Here is a 21,126-nt window from a genome sequence, read left to right on the forward strand (position 1 = left end):
TGGAGAATGAGAGTGTTCACTATACAACATGACTATAGAAACACAACCATAATATGACATTTGTGAACTGTTACCTTTTGTCTCACATCAGAGATCTTTAAGGGATTCATGGCTCAAAGCCAAGCCATTATTTATTATTTATTTCTCTTCAGTTACATTTTTAACACAGCCTCATGTGTTTTTACTTCCTTTACTTTTGTATTGTTTGTTACGTCTATATTGTGATACAACTTTAATCCACAGTTCTCTTCACACTATCACTCTACAGACATTTTAATCTACCTGCTCCAGGAGTCTGAGCTCAGTGAGCCTTCACTTCCTCTGCATGAAATGCTGTATGACATCTATAGGTAGAGGGAAGATGATGGTGGAGTTCTTCTCTGCAGCAATGGAGTTCAGGGTCTGTAGGTAGCGCAGCTGCAGACCAGAGGGTGACTCAGCGATCACAAGAGAGGCCTCCTTTAGTGCCCGGGAGGCGTTCATCTCTCCCTCAGCAGCAATGACCTAAAGACAGATATGATTGTTCAGGACCATTTATTTGAGACGCATTATACTATCTAACGACTCAAAAGTTGCTTCCTTTTCTTCTCTCCTTTCCCAGACACTGTTGTTACCTACCCTCTGATTTGTAGGAGGAAACCATATAAGACAAATGAGACACCTCCCTGGTTTAGGTTTTACCCCAACCTCCTTTGCAATCTTCAGTAGTGTGTGTCCATTGTGTCCTCACCTTGGCCCTGGCCTCTCTGCTTGCCTCTGCCTCAGCTGCCATGGCTCTCTGGAGCTGCTGTGGCAGCTTCACATCCTTGATCTCCACACGCTCCACCTTAATGCCCCATCGATCAGTAGCAATATCTAGGGCTTCCTGTAGACACAGTTTGGTTAATAAACATTCAGCATTGTTTTCACTATATCCCAGTAACCTTGTTAGTAGGTTTTATTGATTGGGACCAATAGTCTTAGCAATATTTTGTGATATGTATTTTTTTTTTTTTATTCCTCACATAAGGAGATAACTTTCCTTCTGTCAGATACTACACTCCTCATACTCTGGCACAGTCTTACAGTACATCCCCAGGTGTTTACCTGCATGTTATGTGAGATGCCCTCCCTGTCTGACAGCAGTTCAGCTAGGTTCTTAGTGCCAAGCACGTTCCTCAGGGTGGTCTGGGCAAGCAGTCTGGTGGAGGAGTGAGCGTTGGCCACGTTGGCCACAGCTGAGATGGGGCAGTAGACTCTGAAGTAGACCACACCATCCACAGACACAGTCACCGAGTCTTTGGTTAGGATCTGCAGTAGAACATATAGGCTTATACTTGGACACTTGTACTTGTACACATAGGTTTATACTTGTACACATAGTTCTGATACACCACACGTGTGAGTTGATAAACTCCTATTGTAGTCAATGTTACACCAGCGTGTGTAAAGCGTAGACGTTGAGCTGTTGCGCTAGCAGCAACGTCAAACCTTTTTTTCTCACGTGAACACCTTACAAAGTGCCTGAAATTATAGTTTTCCATGTTTTTTGGACACTTAAAAACATATTCACTCAGTATGATTCATAGTATGATAATGTAATAGGAACATTGATATTAGCAGTACATGCATACAATAGTAGTATCTGTTTTAAATAGTCCTACTGTACAGTCCTGGTTTATAGGCTATTTGGAGGGAAAGGACAAACTAGAAGATATTCTATACTTGAGAGGACTCTCAGCATCAGGATGGATATTTATTTTATGTTGATGTTTCTGGTATAGCAGGTTACATGACTGCGCTTGACGCGTACTTCACGGATTGCACACGCTGCATCCCGGTGTAGCAACTGTGTTGTCCCCAAAATGACATTCAATGAGATTCAATGCGGGTGTTAAAAACATAAAAATCCACAAGACACGTACCTCTTGGGGTGGGATGTCAAAAGAAACTGTTCTCAAATCCACCTTTACAAACGAATCTGTGCATGGTAGTACAAAGAATGTCCCTGCAAAGGAGAAATAGAGAGGTGTCGTCTGCCTTTCACCACTAGTTCAGTCAGGTTAATAAGGTAATCAGTTTAATGAATTCCCTTCTGACTCACAGGTGGCAACACGTGTCTTTGCGTGTCTTGCAGACATTTCTGCTTGGATGCCAGCCCACCACCTCAAGCTCAACCTAGACTGAGCTGCTCTTCCCCCCAGGGAAAGTCTGCCCTCTCCAAGACTTCTCCATCACAGTAGAGAACTAATGTGTACAGAACTACTGTGACCTCCCCCCATACAGCTAAGAACCTTGGGGTGATCCTTGACAACCACTTATCCTGTGTGGCGAACATCACAGCGACAGCACGCTCCTGTAGATTCTTCCTCTACAACATCAGAAGGATACGTCCATTCCTCACCAGAGAAGCAGCACAACTTTTGGTCCAAACACTTGTGATCTCTCGCCTTGACTACGGCAACGCACTCTTAGCCCGTCTCCCCGCCACCACCATCAGGCATCTGCAGCTCATGCAGAACGCTTTCGCCTGTCTGGTGTTCAATCTCTCCAAATTCTCTCATGTCACTCCCCTCCTCCGCACCCTCCACTGGCTCCCGGTAGCAGCCCGCATCAGATTCAAGACCCTGGTGCTCGCCTACCGGGCGGCAAAGGGAACAGCCCCTCCCTACTTGCAAGCAATGGTCAGCCCCCAAACCCCTGCCCGATCACTCCGCTCTTCCACCTCTGCTGGCCGCCTGGCACCACCGCCTCTACGTGGATGCAGCAGCCACACTACTCGGTCACGGCTTTTCACTGTCCTGGCGCCTCGCTGGTGGAATGATCTTCTTCTAGCATTGTGACTGCCAATGGCCCCTGGTCTGAGCATTGATTATTTTATCTTATGATGACTGATGGATAGATGATTCACTTACTTAAACAAATGTATTTGTTGTAAGTCGCTTTGGATAAAGGCGTCTGCTAAATGCCATAGATGTAAAATGTAAAATATAGCTCCCCGCCTAAAAGCAAACAACATTAAATACAATATTATAAGGCGGGGAGCCCATCAACTTTTGAACCCCCCCCCCCCCCAATAGCCAATGGCGAAAACACTGTTTAACCATGGTGGAGTGTTGCCTAACTCGTCTCTTTTAAGCCTAGTCCCATAAACGTGTGATGTGTTGCTTTCTTTCATACGTGAACACAGCTGTCCGTCACCTGACGGCCAGCTGCCCTTCTCCTTAAAGTGCCCTGACTGAACCTACGTAAACTTCATATGATAAGGTATCATGAGACCCATGTGTGCTGTATGTCATGGTGAGTAAACTGTAGTTTATGTAGCAGTACCTGGTCCTTTGGGCTTCTTGTTTACAATACGACCAAGTCTGAAAATGACTGCTCGCTCATACTCCTTCACAATCTGGAGAAAAAGAAATACAATGTGAAATATACATCTCTCTACATATACTCTCTCTCTCTCTCTCTCTCTCTCTCTCTCTCTCTCTCTCTCTCTCTCTCTCTCTCTCTCTCTCTCTCTCTCTCTCTCTCTCTCTCTCTCTCTCTCTCTCTCTCTCTCTCTCTCTCTCTCTCTCTCTCTCTCTCTCTCTCTCTCTCTCTCTCTCTCTCTCTCTCTCTCTCTCTCTCTCTCTCTCTCTCTCTCTCTCTCTCTCTCTCTCTCTCTCTCTCTCTATATATATATATATATCTTTTTGAATAAATGCATAGGAAAATTGGGGTAGCTATTCATGTTTGTGATGAGCAGTTAGTTATTTAGTGCTGCTACTAAATAGTGATACTTGTGAATACAATACATTAGATTGCATGTACATGTTTGCATTGTTAGCATATGCCTTCTCTGAGATAACTGACATTGTGATCATACTGTACCTTGAAACACATGAACACAGAGACAGGGAATGTCACTATCATGAGGATCAGGGACATGGTGATCAAGAACCAACCACAACATCCCAGAGAGCCAGAGTGTTTATCTAAAGAGGAAGTAACCAAATCATAGGAAAAGTAACAGTATTGCCAACTTTACAGAAGTGTCCACAGCTCAATTATCCATTGTGTTGAAGTAGTACCTCATTACAGATAGCCCATTCCACCAATCTACTGAAGTAAGGATTGTAAAGTTTCATGTACTCAACAATAAACAAAACATTGTTGGCCAGGGGTTTTACTAAATCATTACTGCATAGTGCATATTAACACCACTTGGACATAATAGTTTGATATGTATCCCTCACTCTTCAGTAGCGATGCAACTGACCCCTGTGACAAGTCACATGCTTTCTGGTACTCCTGAGTCCTGAGTTATTGTTGTGTATTGAGTGGCAAGGCAACCCCCCCCTCCCACCTCCACCTCCCTCCCTCCCCAGAGCTACACATCACTGTATTGTACAGTAGACAAATAATGTAACCCTCCAAAAACCTCATGGACCTCTTCCTCAGAACTTTCCATATAGTAGTACACCATATCATGAACAACAAGACAATACTCCATTTCATGTCAGAAAATAAAGACATTGAGCCCTGCTCTGCTGAATATCACATACTGAGTACTATTATCCATTCCATGTGTTGTTTAAGCTATTACTGTATATTGTTATCACTGAGTAGACAATCAGACATTTCTTCGTCTGGTCATTTCCAAAAACAATATAGAGCTTCCACATACCTTCTATGACCTCACTGCTGCTGATCTGACTTTTACCTTCGGTAACCATCACTGCTGTGCTGGTGGTGGGAGAGAGTGTTAGTTGAGTTTCAGGTGTGTGGGAGTGATTGCAATGATGGGCTTATTTACCTGAGTTCTCTCTCCCAGCTGGGTGTGGCCTATCCCTTTCCCTCATGGTTGGTCATGCTGTTTGTGAGACCGTGACTGCACCTCTGCAGTCTCATGACTCTGAGTCTAATTAAGATGTACTGTACATGTACCCTGTTGAATCCATTAATGTCTATTTGTATTTCCACAGACATATGTTTGCTTTGCCATTGAATCTTCTGGAAGCCCTTTTATGAGTGTATCCTCATGAATAAACAATAGATGGTACCATGACACCAGGTTGAGGAAACAAACATGATAGCTCCAAACTTAACATGATCTGATCTTATTGTCCTCAGGATCAGCTGGAGCCATTCAGCTGCATGATGCCTTATTTGCTAATGCATAAACATTCTGTACAGGGATCACTCTATGTATGCTAAACTGTCATTGTGATATGCCACTTAACAAGCCAGTTCTATTCAGAATGACTTTGACTGGCATATCAGGGCCATAGGTCTCATGTAGAGACAGGTTCACAGGTGGTCCATAAAAGTAAACAATTCAGTCTCAGACTGAAAGAGATCCTAATTGCTCCTTCATTTTATTGTATGCATGCACAGAAGATTGTTCAATTGCCCAATCCTGGGGGCCACGTCAATATTGACACAGGGTGCAGGCATTGGTGGAAATGGCTGTATTTAAGCAGAAAGTCGGGGGGGCGGTAGATCAGATGTCAACATTTTGCATCATCATCTTGCGACTGAGCTCATAGGTGCCAAAGAAGCAGAAGTACCCAGGTATCTCCCTCACAATGGTGGTAGTCAAGCCCTGATAGAAACCCAAAGCACCATTCTTCCTGATCACTGTCCTCACCACAGACCGCACCGTACTGGAGTCAGACAGAGAAACACAACAGTGCTTAAAGAAGGTAAATGCCCTGTTCATGGCACTGCACATTTCACGGTGCTTGTTCTGGCAGGAAAAACTCCAAAATCCAAGGAAAGTGCACACTTAAAAGGACAGCGTTCAATTTGCAGTTTAAATTTTTTTTATTTCATAGTGCATCATGTACAAATCGAGCAAAACAGGGCACAGTGCAAAACATGACACAATGTGTACGTTTTTGAACAGCGTCTCATGTCCATCTCACTGACCTCTTCTGTCCGCTGGCAATCTTGCCTGACGACTCCATTTCGTGCATGGCCTGCAGCCCACATTTAACCAGCTCAGTAGGGCACAGTGCCACGGAGGAGAAGATGGACGCCAGTGACCCTGCGCATGCCTTTTGCATGTCACTGATGAAAGTGAGGAAAACACAGAAAGAACATTGCCAGTGGAACCATATTGACTGTGCACGAAATGTTAAGGCTGGCAAATATCATACAACTGAGCCGTTGGAATTTGACTTACACAACAACGGTTTACGCAACAACTACATGCAAGAATGCACGTTTGCCATACTCTTGGTAAGGGAATCAGTGCAACTGTTCATTGCCACAGACATAGAAATGATTGAATGAATAAAATGTAAATCAAGTAAGGAACCGATATTGAATGAAAGCCAACGAACACCCGCCTTTGAAGAGATACTTCTTATGAGATAAATCATTATCATACACAGTGGCTTGTCAACGATGTCACACTCCATTCTGTACACTATCCGGGTTGTTCTATGGCAGTCTAACCTGAGAGAGACCCTTCTGTCCATCCCAATGAGGAGGTGGACCATGTCCTGGCAGAAGCCGTAGCTCATGAAGAGCACGGCGTTCTCTGCGATGTTGGCTATGTGGGCTGGGGTGGTGCCCTGGTAGAGGCCACGCAGCCCCACCTGCCTGTAGGTGGAGGCGAAGCAGTGGGTGAAACCTCGGTACATGAAGGGGAACATCTGCATCTTCACCTTGGCAGTGTCAAATGGCTGGCCAGTAAACACACAGGCAGTACCACCTAATGACCAGCAGTGATAGGGAGAGTTGAGGGTAAGAACAGGTGAGGGACGAAACCCGTACAAGACATTAAATACCATATTTGAATCAGGGTCAATCTCAGACCTGTCTTATTCGCTTTGAGTTATCTGTCATGCACTTTGCTGTTATGTCATATGGACTACTCAATGCTCATGCAGACCACCAGTGCAGGTGCCTGTGAGCTCTGCATTCATTGATTGGTGATTGCTCATGGTCAGTGGTTTGAGGGACAGGCTACCTATCGCTCCAGCTCCGTGGTGGATCTGTTGAAACTAATACATATTCATGATCATTCACGAACATTCATTCAATCAAGACAAGCATTCAAACTGTCTGAGGTTACACTCATAAACTGAAACAAATAGGTATATTAGGTCAACTAGCGTCTTAATTCGTTCTCAATCTAGTTCTTTAAACGAACAATTAACATTTTCTGAAAATGATTGATTATTATGGCTTACCAATAGCGTGAAGGCATGTGCCCGAATACTCTTCTGTTTGTTCACTCTGAGTAAAACTGCGGTAGGGAAGTTAGTTATCACTTACCATACACTATTGCATCATGAGGAGTATCTCCCACACACCCAAATACAGACACATACGTTTTGTCAAACACATGATTCGCGAATGTGCCACCCTTGCCAAGCATTAATTAGTTACCGTTCAGGTTCAGCATTTGGAGTAATAGGTTTATCCACCCTAACTGGAGAGTCTTTATAAGTGTCATCCCTTGGTGTCATTTTCTCGTTTAAGTGTGTCGTTAAGTAGTTATTACCTGCTTTGGAGTAGTCGTGCGTAAAAGTAGACTATGCGTATTGGCCGGTGTCTAGCCGCTGAAGCAAGCCCACCTAAGAAGTAATATGAAGAACTACACACTCAGTACTTTATTAAGAACACCTGTACACCTTCTCATGGTGGAGGTGGTGTAATGGTGTGGGGAATGTTTTCTTTGCACACTTTGGGCCTGTTAATACCAATCAATCATTGCTTGAATGCCACAGCTTATTTGAGTATTGTTGCTGACCATGTGCATCCATTTATGGCCACAATTTACCCATCTTCTAATGGCTACTTCCAGCATGATAATGTACCATGTCACAAAGCAAAAGTCGTCTCAAACAGGTTTCATGAACATGACAATGAGTCCAGTGTTCTTCAGTGGCCTTCCAAGTCACCAGATCTGAATCTGATAGAACACCTATGGGATGTGGTAGAACGGGAAATTCACAGCTTGAAAGTGCACCTGAAAATCTGCAGCAATTGCATGATGCAATCATTCCATCATGGACCAGAATCTCAAAGAAATGTTTCCAACATCTTGTGGAATCAATGCCACACAGAATTGAGGCTGTTTTGAGAGTAAAGGGAGGCCCTACCCAGTATTAGTAGTGTTCCTTATAAAGTGTTTGATGAGTGTAATTGGCTAGTAAGTAAGAGCAATAACAATAGTTGGACTTGCTGAAGCAAGCACACTAATTAACTATTCTGTCCCCCTTTTAACTAATAACCTTCTCTAGGCCTGTCACAAAATATTTCTAGCCTGTTTTTGAAACACCCAAAAGTTTCTGCTTCTGTTACTTTTCTTGGTAAGCTATTCATTCACACACTGATTTATTTCCTTATATCAATGCAAAGTCTACTTCTAATTTATTTATATCACTTAATTCCACATTACCAATCCCCTTTCAAAAACGATTAAAATGTTGTCTGGTCAGGTCTCTCTTAAAAAATAAATTTTATCTCAGTGAGAATAACCTGGATAAATAAAATGTAAAAGATGTGCACCAGCACATTGGAGGAATCCTGCTCAATCAGAATTGGTGTTAAGAATGGTTGTGTAAGCAATACAAACTCATGTGGCACATAACACACATACACATCTCATTGGGTTATGTATTTAATGAAACCATACCTTTGTCCATAGTACAAAGGTGTGATCTTCTGTAAAAAGGAAAACTACAATTTGCATTGTATTTTCATAACCCTAAAAACACATTGAAAGTCTTTTAAAAAGAGGGGATGTATAACATCCATTCAACTAAAATATTAACTCATTTGTCACACCTATGGAAGTTACAAATGGTTCATGATGAAAACAGCAGTAAAAAATAATTGTTTGTAGCTTGGCTTGCACATAAAAACATTGTACATTGAAGCAGACAATAGAAATACATATGCTTAGTCTTGAGGTTTCAAAAACGCCCTCTTTGTTTTTGTCTCAACAACATTGTGATTTACATCCTCCTCGTCAATTGTTTTTCTTTCCCGCTTTTTAGCAAATTTCTTCTTCATGCTTCCCACTAGGCTCTCATATCTGCAAAGGTGACAAAATGACACATGGTTCAACATAGGGTGACTGAAGAAAGCTGTTCCAATCCACAGTTAACTAGTGACCAGAAAAGTAGAAAGAAAAAAGCATGCAATTCTCCAATTCTAGCCATTTTTTGCACAGCTGACCCCATACCTTCTCGCCATTTGTTCATCTGTGACATCAGTCTCCATTCTGCTAATTTCTTCCTCCTCCTCCTCATTCTCAGTCGGGGCATTCATCAGTATCATTAGTTTCTGAGGAAAGTACATGAACACAAAAGAAACGAATATTGAATATTTAAACTTTAAGTCGTCACTCATTACATCATCTAATTAACAATAAAGTCAATGTTAATCGAAGATTAGCCTACCTCAACATCGGGATTGAACCCCTTGAATGACATCCGTCCATACTTAAGGTCTTCACAAGGCACAAAACTTCTTTCTTCTATGATGAAATTCCTAACCAATGACCGGGAGGACAATGTGTCAATTTTCAATCTAGTTCATTCCTAAATCACAGTTTGTCAGATATTTCCTGACCTCAAAAGGGGTCTTCTGTCAAGATGAGTGAATGTCCCATTGATTGTGTATACAGCTTAACACTCAAACCCCCCCAAACCTGGTCATTAGGCAGTGTATACCTTTCTATTCATTTCAAATCTAGGCATATAGCTGGAACTAACAAATGGGATCATGTCTACATTAGAACATGATTTAGGAAAACCACACACTGAGTGGGGTATTCCTTCTCATGAACAAGGCTTATTGACCCTATCAACAATGTGATGATGATGGACTGTGAAAGGGTCATACTCTTTAGCTTTAAGTTCTGGCAGGTCCAGGTACCAGTGTTCATCACTTATGATCCTTCTCTCCTCCTCTTCCAGCTGCTGTTTTGTATCTGCATCCAGGCCTCTTTGCATGAACTACATGAACACAGAATAGCAAGAATAGCAATCTCAAATAAGCGCTATATTTGTGTAGCTGCCAAATAAACACAAATTGAGACCACAAAGCTATTTCTCAAAAGGATGCAATTACGAATGTGTTAGTTAGTTACGTATCTAAAGTAGCAAGCAACATTAGTCTAGTGTAGCCAGCTCAGTGGCAACCAGCTAAACATTAACTATGTGCATAGCGTGGTCAAACGTTCTGGCCACAACACTATCCCAACGGGGACCGCTGTCAAGCAAAATAGCCGTTTCTGGACTTTTTAAACTGTTCACAATATCTCAAAAAAATTTAGTTTTACCTTGACCTCAATGGCCAGCTCCGGAATCAAAATCCAACAAGCCCAATTTTATATGTCTTCGCCAATGCCTTGTCTACAACAAACTGAAAACCGCAAACATGTCCCGTTTGGGGTTTTTTATTTTTTATTTGAGGAAATATATACGTGCACCCTAGTAAACGATAAAGCCAGTCGAATCGGCTATTTCCGAGAGGGAGAGCCAGCCAGGCTGCAAGCGTGTCGAGCGGAGCGGAGTATTTTTGTCCAACTGTCTGATGGCAAACTGCAATCATTTTGACTAAAAACACCATCTAGCTTGCTACTTCTGTTTAATAGCAAGCTTGGATTGTCAGACATTTCGTGGATAAACTATGAAAAAGGTTATTTTGTGAGCCATGAACAAGGCGCATGAGTCTGAGAGTAGCTGTATGTTTGTGCGCAGGCGTATGCCTGTGTTTAAAAGGAGAACAAACTACGGGAATTGTTTACATTATATAATATTACTATTTTTTCTGGGAAAGGTGGATAACAAGAGGACAACATGAGCAAAATGACAAAGGATGGTGGTAGTAGGCTATGGTGTTTAGAGAGTGATAGAACTAAGGGATTCACTTACTTAAACAAATGTATTGTTGTAAGTCGCTTTGGATAAAGGCGTCTGCTAAATGCCGTAAATGTATTTGGAGAGAAAACTGAAGTTGGATATAAACCTGTTGACCAATAAGGTTATGTTTGAAATGGATAGGAAGCCTGCACTTGAGTCAAGTCAAGTCTATTGGTCATATGCTAACAGTATACAGGTTATAAACTGTACAAGGAAATGCTTACTTTTGCAAGCTTCCTCTCAGAAGTGCAGTAATAACAAGTAAACATAACAATACACAATGAAGTGCAATACAAGTACTAAGTCAATAGCAATAATTAAAGTATAAGTATCTGGTAAGAGACTGGTATAGGTTAACAAAGGAGTCTCCGGGAGGAGAGAGACGAGCTGGACAGATAACTTTTAAACAATGTACTCAGATGCTGTTACAGACGTTTACACAGATTTGGTGACTACCAGGGGGGTTAGTTCAACCAAAGCATCAAAGGTGGTCAACAGGTTGTTTTGGAGAGGCTTCAAGGGTCCAAGATGGGGAGTACACCAGGTCAGACCGTTTGTAAATATATGGTTTTAAGGCACAGCAGGTCTCATTACAGCATTTCCAGAGTGCATTTCTACTTGCGAATGAATTAAGTAAATTAGTTAATAAATGATTCCCGCTAGGACCATATATAATGAAATGTATGCACTCACTGCAATGTAAGTCGCTTTGGATAAAAGTGTCAGGTAAATGGCATATATTATTATTATATTATTGAGTAGTAGTAGTAGTAATTCATTTTTTTTGGTGGTTTACATTTCTACCAGACAGTTATGATACAGTTTCTAACTTTTGAACAGCTAACCCTAGCTGCCCACCTGCACTACCTGATGCTCACCTGCACCTAAGACAGTTTGCTCTCTGCACATCAACCACACACACTAACACTTACTACCACTGCTGCAATGTATTAATGTATTGTATTGCTCACTTTATTTGACATGTATGCCTATTACACTTATTGTCTTATGTGCTATTGTATTTTTTATTCGTATGGCCTGATATTACACTGTTGAGAGGAAGCTGACAAAGTATGCATTCCATTGAACATTTTAAGGGAAATAGGGCTAATGAGACATTTTACAGTGCAGCTGGTGTGTATTTCTTTTTTAAACAGGGACCGTTAACAGTTTATAGGCGAGTATAGGCCAGCAACAGGTTGGTTGAGGCAGTGAGGATGAGGATCTGTGTGTCCGTTTATTGCAGGATGCAGAGCTTTGGGCCTGGTTGGTAAGCTGGTGGTGGATCAGACATGTACCTCTGTCATGCAAATCGTTTTTGAAGTTGATATTTCAATATTTCAAAATATTTTACTTATAGTTAATGTGTATGAACATTTCCTGTGGTCAGGTATACTATCCCACTCCTGTATCCCACTCCCATCCATCGCGAGCCAAAATTATAGATTGATCAGGCGAAGCTGTGTTAATGTGCTCGCTGTCACTTCAGTCACTAATAAAAGGTGTCCACTTAGAAAATACAATAAGTAAAACTAAAAGACTTCAGTATATAGTGCGTTACATTGAGATCATGACTAATTTAAAATTGACATATTGGAACAAAGCTCTTGAAAGGAGACGATAACGTAGCTTGATAACTAGTATTAAAGTTTTCCATTCATTTCAACGAGACGGCTTCACTCGGACTTCCAACCTCCGCCGCTAGGTTGTGAAAAAAAAGCTTTTTGTCGCGTTCGCGGTTTTCGGGTACTTGTTTAACGTAAATAGAAGCTAATCAAAATGATATGGGCACCGATATTTGAAGTCTTTTAGTTTTACTATATATGATCTATATTGTCGAAATGACTGAACAGTTGAATAACAAACCGTTGTAATGAAAATGGGCAACTGACCCGGCGAACGGGAAGAAAACATGAAGTGTAGCGTGAAATCAAAATCCTTATTTTAAGGATATAAACGGTCTTTTTAGAGTGGGTTTGAGAATTGCTATTGTTAAATACCAAAATATCATGGTTTTAGAGTTCAATGTTATTTCCCAGAAATCATCAAAACGGGTTTGATCTGCCCACATTTAGCTAACTAGCTAGCATGCTAGCTATATTACTTACCTTCATGCGCAAAAGGTTTCTGGAGAGTTTCGCTGCGCTGTCATTGGCCATTTCAATTGTAAGTTTTTATTCTTCTGACACTAAAATGCCTTACAGTGTCTTGAGTGACTTCGATGGGGTTTGTTTTCATTAGGTTGGCACTTGTGTTTGTAGCCACGAGTTCGTGTCCACCTCCACGCTGTGCTGTTCAGACTCGACCAATCGATCCAATATCTATCTATCTATAGAGAGCGACGCCTCGCAGATTCTAATACGATTGACGAGCCTCACCGATCTGCGATCTGTTTCACAATTCAAATTAGGATTTGGGGCACTGATTTATAGATTTGTGGATGGCAAAACTCTGGTAAAACTGCCCCTTGACCTGTGCCAAACTACTTAGGAATGTTACTGATGTGTCTACACAATGTTAAAGTGGAACACAAAGCCTCTAACAAGGGTACCCTCTCTCTCCGACTGTAATCTCTTTGGCGAGTAGAGCCCCAATTATTATTATTCAATTGGCACACCTATCAAAATGGGTTATTATTTGATAATCATCATATTATCCATACATTCTATGACAAAACTGGACGACACAAACTTTACTTTTTAATCATATTTCATAAATATTGATGTACAATTGTTTTGCACGACTTAAATTGTTATATTGTGATTATGCATTAAATCGTTCGTTTTTATTTCTGAAACACCCTTTTGGCCCCCCAGGAGTTTGTGCAATATTATCAGCTCCGCCATTGATGGAGTCAGAGAGAGAAATTGCACAGCTGGGCTTGTCACGCTTTGTTCTCAGTAAGTACTCGGCATCTAGGTAGTTTGTTCTCACAGTTTAATTACGTTTCTTAATGGTACTGAATCTAACGTTTACATCTAAATAGCTCAGAAACATTTGCATGCAAGTGTATGAGCTGTGAAGTTGTCATCTTGCATGGCTGGCTAGCTGAGGAGGCTAGTAGTTCTGTCATGACAGTGCCAGTCACGCACACCTAGCCGCCGCTCCGCTCCGCTCCATGGATCCCAGAGTCGCCTGGTTTCAGCCAGAACAACTCGGACCTGCCAACAGTGTGTGGGTGAACATTTGGGAGACAACAAAAGGTGTGGGAAATTTGAGTATCAGTAATAACAACCACGGTGCTTCTTTATCGAACACGCCCACCATCAAGAGTCCCCATACAGTGAACGGAGGAACGGGAAACGTGAACGTAAACGTGATTCAAAACGGAGTCCCCGACGCTGGCAGGACCACTAAAGCGACAATGCAAGGGACGATACGTTCAAGAAGTGAAAATGAAACAGAACATCAACCAGACTTTCTACCGTTGGGAGGTAATATCAACCAGCTTCCAGCGGGGAGGGTTGGTGGTGGTCCCAGAGGAGGGGTGGGTGGCTGGAGAGAAGGCGGACCTGGGAACAGACGACGGCCAGACAACCGAGCGAGCACTTTCGGTTTTAACAGCGTATTATTGGGCAGCGGCTCCGCGGTGGACGAGGCTGGTTACACGGGCACGCCTTGGAAAACCAGGAACTACTCTGCAGGGATTTTGGGGTAAGCATGGATAGATACATAGGCCTAATACAGCATTGACAATTTATTGTAACCATATTTAGTATTAGGATAATGATCTGCATATGATAATTTCTTAGGACACACCCCGCACATGTTGTCTATCCAACCAGTGATTAAAGACACTTATCTGAAAATATTATAGAGCCTACTCTGGGTTCAGCTACTGATGGCTATAATGAGACATTATGTATAAAGCCTTACAACAACCATTGGGTCCTTGGCCCATATTAGAGCAGACCATATCAGCAGAACCTGATCAGTTCTGTCTCAGGAAAAACTGAGAAGCCACATGCCAGCCAGCGCAGACCATGTGATGGTTCATCACCTTCCTTTTCCCTGTGGTTCACACCCTGGGAGGTGTGGCACTGGGGTGTCCCTTTCAGTCAAATGTATTAATTTACGCTTCTTTACAAGGATTTGTCAAAGGTCTCAAGGTGCTTAACAGTAGGGCCTAGGGCTAAACCCTTAAAGACCCGGCCAGGGGGTCTGTGGTCAGGAAAAGCTAGTTTGGAAGACACCATGTCCAGAACCAGACTTGAGTGTTGGAATGTTGCTGTGCAAAGTGTCCATGCTCATATTATCCATACCTACCTCTACATAGGCTGCTATAAATGTCTTGTGCAGCAGAAGGACTTTTCCGAAGTGCTTTATTACCCTTTGGATGACATTTTGAAAAGCAGCTGGCACACGTATCCTGAAAGCATAGCAATCGCACTGCTGCACTTAGATATATATATGTATTCATAGCCAGCCCTGCAATGTAACCATTATCTACAAACTGATTGTGGTATTCTCTAGCAAAAGGCCTTTTCTTGTCTGTAAAGCTGTTTGGGTGTTCTGTCTGAAAATAATTAGCCTAGCCTAATGTCTGAACTTTTAGGATGTAGCCTAGAAATAATTGAAGGATGTAGCTGTAGAAATAATTGAATTTACTGTTACTTTCAAGTTCAGCTCCAACTCAGGATTTGGTCAAAGTTCGCTAACTCCCTTAGCTTGCTATTAAATTACTTTGCAATTGACATTTGGCAAGTTTGATGCCTGTCAAAGTGGACAACCACCTGACGAAACATCAGAGAGAGTGAAAGAAGGATTTTATCACAAACTGTGTCTTGGCAGGGTAATTTTTCAGACTATCTGTCCATAGGACTTACATGTGCGCTACATCATGTGAGCCAAGAAAAACAACTGGTTTTGTAAAAATGTAGTCTGTGAACTTACTTCCGGTTCAAGCCAAAAATCTAAATAATTTTTTCCCATTGGGATTTTTTCAAATAGCAAATAAGTGTTGTGTAACAAGTAGGCTTAAAGTTTCTTGTACGTTTTCTTCTATGATTAAATAGCGTTTGGTTAATGTAACCGTTTCTCAATTATTTTGTAGTTTTATAACTTGAACATGTATAGAGACGAGAGAGTCTTCACGTTGCCATGGCCATGTTGGCTAATCAAACTATAGTTTATCAGACAAGACCACCTACAAAAAAAGAGTCTGCGAGCATCTGCAAATGCCTGTTTTCCCTTGAGTCTCAAATAGAGACTGGTTCTATTATGGCACTATGCTCCAAGCTTGCACACTTTTTGGCACACGCGTTCGGCCAGTGTCGTTTCCATGTTAACCAGACATTCCACAGTCTGATCTATAAATCATCTTGACCATCAAGCTTCTTAACTGGATTTGAACCAAACAGAAAGATGATGGGATCTCAGGTTGACCCTTGTGTGACCCCTCTGATTCTGTCTGCAGGCTCCACGAGGAGATCCAGGACTTCCATGTCTACATGTCCCCTCGGCCTGAGGAGGAGAAGATGAGGATGGAGGTGGTAGATAGGGTAGAGAGGGTCATCAAGGACCTGTGGCCCAGTGCTGATGTAAGTGAATTACCTAATTGAGACTATTACCAAAGATGTCAGAAAGTTCACAAGATGGCCAACTTGTTCAGGAACTTCAAATGAACAAGACAGAGCTGCAAAATTGAACATGATCTTGATTTTGTGAAGGCACTACAGCTGTGTGTTTCATTTTTTACAGGAAATGTCAGAATTATAATTTTTCATGAAGTGAATACTTGCTTTGCAGGTTCAGATATTTGGGAGTTTTAGCACTGGTCTCTATCTACCCACAAGGTAAGGCACTTAGTGTTTATCTAAAATACCAGTTTCAAGAGTGGTCACAGTGTACTTCATATTGTAGTGGACACTACGACTCCTACAATGTCACAATTACTTTACCCATGTTGATATATTGATTATGGCTACCATTTGGCCTACATTCAACTGAATTGTGATGTGTTTATTTGATTACTTGTCCACTGGAAGGTGTAGCATTACTTAACTTGCTCAGTTTTGTTTTAAAGCAATACACTGACTTGATGTGAGAGCTATTGAGTCCCTGTGTTTTGGTTTTAGTGACATTGATCTGGTGGTGTTTGGGAAATGGGACACTCTTCCACTGTGGACACTAGAAGAGGCGCTACGCAAACACAATGTGGTGGAGGAAAACTCTGTCAAAGTGCTGGATAAAGCCACGGTGTGTTTCTATGTACTTGGTCACGGATCTGGGCAGGGTTGACTAAGGTATGTGTGTGTGTGTGTGTTTGTTTATGTGTTTGTGTTAACCTGCTTCTTCTATCTCTCCCCCGGTCTTAGGTGCCCATCATCAAACTGACTGACTCTTTCACAGAGGTGAAAGTTGACATCAGCTTCAACATGCAGAATGGTGTCAAAGCTGCTGACCTTATTAAAGAGTATAAAAAGGTAAGAGTATTCATGCCATTGTGTCCTTGCATTTGTTTGTTGTGTTTTCTATGTAATAATAATGTGCAGTGCATAGAAATGATATGCTGTAGTATGTTTTTTAACTAGTTTTGAGTTTTGGTAGGATTCATATCATATCATTCATATCCATATATCCAACTGTTGTTCTTAGGTCAGTGTTTCATTGTCTCCTCAGAAATACCCTGTGCTTCCATACCTGGTGCTGGTCCTGAAACAGTTCTTATTACAAAGAGACCTCAATGAAGTGTTTACGGGAGGCATCGGCTCCTACAGCCTCTGCCTTATGGCTGTCAGCTTTTTACAGGTGTGTGACACAGACATATAACCTCTCTAATTTTCCTATCATTTGTTCTTAACCACCTGTTATGAAAAGTGAGAATAAAATGGAAATTATGTGTGTGTGTGTGTGTTTCAGCTTCATTACAGGGAGGACGCCTGCAGTCCCAACGCCAACACAGGTGTTCTGCTGATAGAGTTCTTTGAGCTGTATGGCAAACATTTTAACTACCTAAAAACAGGGATTCGGATTAAGGACGGGGGCTGCTACTTGTCCAAAGACGAGGTGCAGAAGAGTATGCTTGATGGCTACAGACCGTCAATGCTCTACATTGAGGACCCACTTCAGCCGGGTGAGCCACCTTCTCATTGTTTTTCCTCAATTTTTGGTTGGCTAGGCCGATGAATGAAAGATGATAAAATGTTCAACGCATAGGGGTGTTCACATTGATATCTGAAATGGTAATGGGTATGTCTTTATTATTCAAGTAGAGTATTAACATCTCTGGGGACTCTCATACTTCAAATCTTGGTAGGGTTAATTCTTTCAACTCAAGGCAAGTCAAGTTCTTTTCAAGCTGAAACGTTATTTATTTTGCTTACACATGATGTTGTATGGCGATTTTAGTCTGAAAATAATCGTTGTCTAAATATGGATAATTTTGGCATAGTTGCAAATGTTGACTGTCTTTTATAGCAAAAGGCTTGGAGCCATGACATTTGTTTCTCAAATGAGACAACTTTCCTTTGCCAGCAGTTAGAGTGAGGTGACATAGTTTCTCTGGTATTACATAATTCCACCATAGAACACATTTTTTTACCAAATGAGGCTGTGAAACTAGCACTGGAGTTTGCCTTTCAAGTTTTTGCCAAACCTTTGCTAAAATGAAGGTAGACATCAGACTTTGTGTGTAACACTCCCTATGACCCGTCTCCTGTCTCTGTTCCCAGGTAATGACGTTGGACGTAGCTCCTATGGGGCCATGCAGGTAAAGGGGGCCTTTGACTATGCCTACGAGGTGCTGAGTCACGCTGTGTCTCCCATCGCCAAGTACTACCCCAACAACCAGAGAGCAAGGTAAGGGTGCAGGGCAGGGTCAACTGCAGTGCCCTGCGTAAGTAATGGGAGAGTGAAGCATTTTCACTTCTTTTGGCTCTAGACATCCAAAAGTTTGGATTTGAAATAAAAAAAAAATTACTATGAGGTTAAAGTAAAGATTATCAGCATTTATTTGATGGTATTTGTGTACGTATCGGTTTCACCCTGAAATAGGTGATAAATACCATCAAAAGCTGAGTATCTCTACTTTAACCTCAAAACTTTTGGAGTGTAGAGCCAAAAGAATACAAAATGCTGGGACTCTCACACTGAACAAAGATGGAAGCATATTATATACCACTCTTTATAATATTACCAATTGGCCGGCAGTTCAGCTTACAGTTAATTTGTTAGTCACTTTGTCTCATGGCAGTGTAAACAATTGAGCATTGTAGATTGTACTCGTTCAGTCTCTTTTTTCTTGCCTCTGCTTACTGCACTGTCCCCTGTAACAACAATCATATCTGCCATTTGTGCTCTTCAGTATACTCGGCAGAATAATCCGGGTGACCAAGGAGGTGGCTGAATACAGAGACTGGATCAACAAGAAGTGGGCTGACGAATCACAGAACACCCTGGTCTTAAACGGTAAGGACACTGATGAGAAGTACCTTAGAGCAATGTAGTTTTATGCAGCACTAATTTATAGTCTAAAATGTCTCCATGTCCTCATCTTCATCTGCAAATATGTTTTGTTCATATCAGTGCAGATTGGGGAAAGTGAACAAGGAGAGAAGGAAGACTTTTTAGGTGCACCCCTAGATCCTACCCTAACCCTACCTACCCTTTCCCTGTCTTTGCCCCTATTACAGTAAACGATGTGCTGGTGGAGTCTCAGAAGATGGATGAATGCAACAACAATCTCTCAGAGGAAGGGGCAGAGTCCCCTAGTTCCTTCTCCCCTCCATCTACCTCGTCTTCATCATCTTCCTCACCATCTTCCTCAGCCAGCTCCAGCGACGCTGTGAGTACTTTGTTTTTTTCCGATGTGGGAGAGCACATAAAACAGCTGTGCATCTCCTAAATGTAGCTAAATTAGCTAATATTAAGCTAGCGCTATATTTGCTTGTTAGCAATTTTTTAAATAATTGCCACAACCAACATATCTGGCCTCATAAATGTTTATTTAGTAGTGTGAAACAGACTAGTAGACTGTTCTAGAGCAATGTTTGATTGACCCGAGCTACCAAGTTTTAGAATGTTTCATATCTGCTCCAAGATTGAACATGTCCAATCTTAGCAAAAGACTCAAAGGCGAGACAAATCCAAGCTAATTTTCTCTGTTTGCTTGCTAACTAACCAAAAACAGCTGTCAACATTAGCTAACCTTGAGGTTATCTGGTTTCAAGCTAGCCAGATAACCTCATGGTTAGCTAATGTTGACGGAAAACCAGGTTATTGCTTTGGTAACAGCTGGATCAGTATCTCACAGTTTTAATGCAAATTAGCAGTGAATTGCTTTTGTGTTTTCATTGTAACCCAAACATTTCACATTTTGTTGTGTCCCCCCCCCCTCCCCAGGACTCGGATGGAAGCCCCTGCAAAACGGTGAGGCAACGAGGCAGACAGGGCTCATCCTCACACAGAGGCAGCCCTCTGGGCTTCAACAATCACAGAGCAACAAGTTCTTCCGGCAGCCGTATGAGCCACTCGAACAAGGTATACTGCTGATGACTAGTGTTTTTAGCATCTGCTTGAACTTGTCTGATATCTAGTCATGTTTCATTCACATATGTGTTTTTCCTGGCAGCTGGGCAGACAGAGTTTGTCTTCTCATCAGAACACCAATGAACAGCCAAGCACAGGACTCTCGTCCAGCAGCAAGAGTCACCGTGGTAACAAGCAGCACTGCTCTGGTAGGAGGAGGAAACCCCAGCTTCAGCACCAGCGCCAACTTGCAATCCAGGACCTTTGTAGATAGGGGGCACTACTACACTGAAGGGTTTTTCGCTTTGCCACCTGAACAGAGGAGGGTCTCACCAAGGCTTAGATAGTGTTGTTTGTTTATAAAAAAACAAACAATTTTAAAGACTTATCCACCTCTTGGTCATTTGGAAGAGCAAATTGATGCTTTACTCATCTTGAGGGCGCAGTCTTCTGTTATTGTAATAAGAACACACTGCCCCTCTAAGGAGTTTGTCTGACCTCCTCAGCTGTTCCTCAACTTAAATAGAGCCCCCTGGTGCATGGGAGGAGTAATGGTAATTAAACCTTTTTGAGTCTTGGCAAGGGGAAGCATTTTGTGCTTAAAAAGTATTATATATTTGGGAACATTTTTGCACTTAAAGACAAATCTGTAAAAGAGGGTTTTGTGAAAATGAGTTTTGTTTGCAATTTAATGAATGTACACAATATGTGTATGATAAAATGGGAAAAGAAGACAAAAATACAATTAATGCAGGTTCTATCTTTTCACCAGCTGCATCAGAATTGTGGACTGGGCCAAGTTTTGGTTCCA

At 41.8% G+C, this 21,126-nt stretch overlaps 3 protein-coding genes and 1 pseudogene across 4 annotated transcripts; 1 reads left to right on the forward strand and 3 right to left on the reverse strand.

Annotated features, from left to right (window-relative positions):
* Positions 1-225: 225 nt before the first annotated feature.
* LOC310801949 (stomatin-like) lies at positions 226-4,719 on the reverse strand. Its single transcript, XM_083666164.1, has 7 exons — positions 4,646-4,719; positions 3,850-3,953; positions 3,310-3,382; positions 1,905-1,987; positions 1,087-1,290; positions 731-865; positions 226-504 (listed from the first exon to the last, which is right to left on the reverse strand). Exons 1-7 carry the CDS (start codon positions 4,692-4,694, stop codon positions 313-315), a joined length of 840 nt encoding a protein of 279 aa, XP_083522290.1. The 5' UTR covers positions 4,695-4,719; the 3' UTR covers positions 226-312.
* Positions 4,720-5,461: 742 nt separating this feature from the next.
* On the reverse strand, positions 5,462-6,748 carry LOC310802252 (mitochondrial ornithine transporter 1-like; annotated as a pseudogene). Its single transcript has 3 exons — positions 6,421-6,748; positions 5,890-6,030; positions 5,462-5,624 (listed from the first exon to the last, which is right to left on the reverse strand). The product of its transcript is annotated as a mitochondrial ornithine transporter 1-like (transcript).
* A 1,852-nt stretch (positions 6,749-8,600) lies between these two features.
* mphosph6 (M-phase phosphoprotein 6) lies at positions 8,601-13,141 on the reverse strand. Its single transcript, XM_083666195.1, has 5 exons — positions 12,956-13,141; positions 9,826-9,938; positions 9,381-9,471; positions 9,164-9,264; positions 8,601-9,013 (listed from the first exon to the last, which is right to left on the reverse strand). Exons 1-5 carry the CDS (start codon positions 13,004-13,006, stop codon positions 8,878-8,880), a joined length of 492 nt encoding a protein of 163 aa, XP_083522321.1. The 5' UTR covers positions 13,007-13,141; the 3' UTR covers positions 8,601-8,877.
* Positions 13,142-13,706: 565 nt separating this feature from the next.
* Positions 13,707-20,589, forward strand: LOC310802677 (terminal nucleotidyltransferase 4B-like; the record flags this gene model as incomplete). The annotated part of the gene is made up of 12 exons (XM_083667178.1): positions 13,707-14,501; positions 16,264-16,387; positions 16,596-16,642; positions 16,925-17,045; positions 17,165-17,272; positions 17,469-17,597; positions 17,709-17,922; positions 18,521-18,647; positions 19,153-19,256; positions 19,481-19,632; positions 20,190-20,327; positions 20,419-20,589. The coding sequence occupies exons 1-12, from the start codon at positions 13,966-13,968 to the stop codon at positions 20,587-20,589; spliced, it is 1,971 nt and encodes a 656-aa protein (XP_083523304.1). The 5' UTR covers positions 13,707-13,965.
* Positions 20,590-21,126: the final 537 nt, after the last annotated feature.

This window comes from Argentina silus, assembly GCF_951799395.1.
Source record: "Argentina silus genome assembly, chromosome: 3".
NCBI lineage: Eukaryota > Metazoa > Chordata > Actinopteri > Argentiniformes > Argentinidae > Argentina > Argentina silus.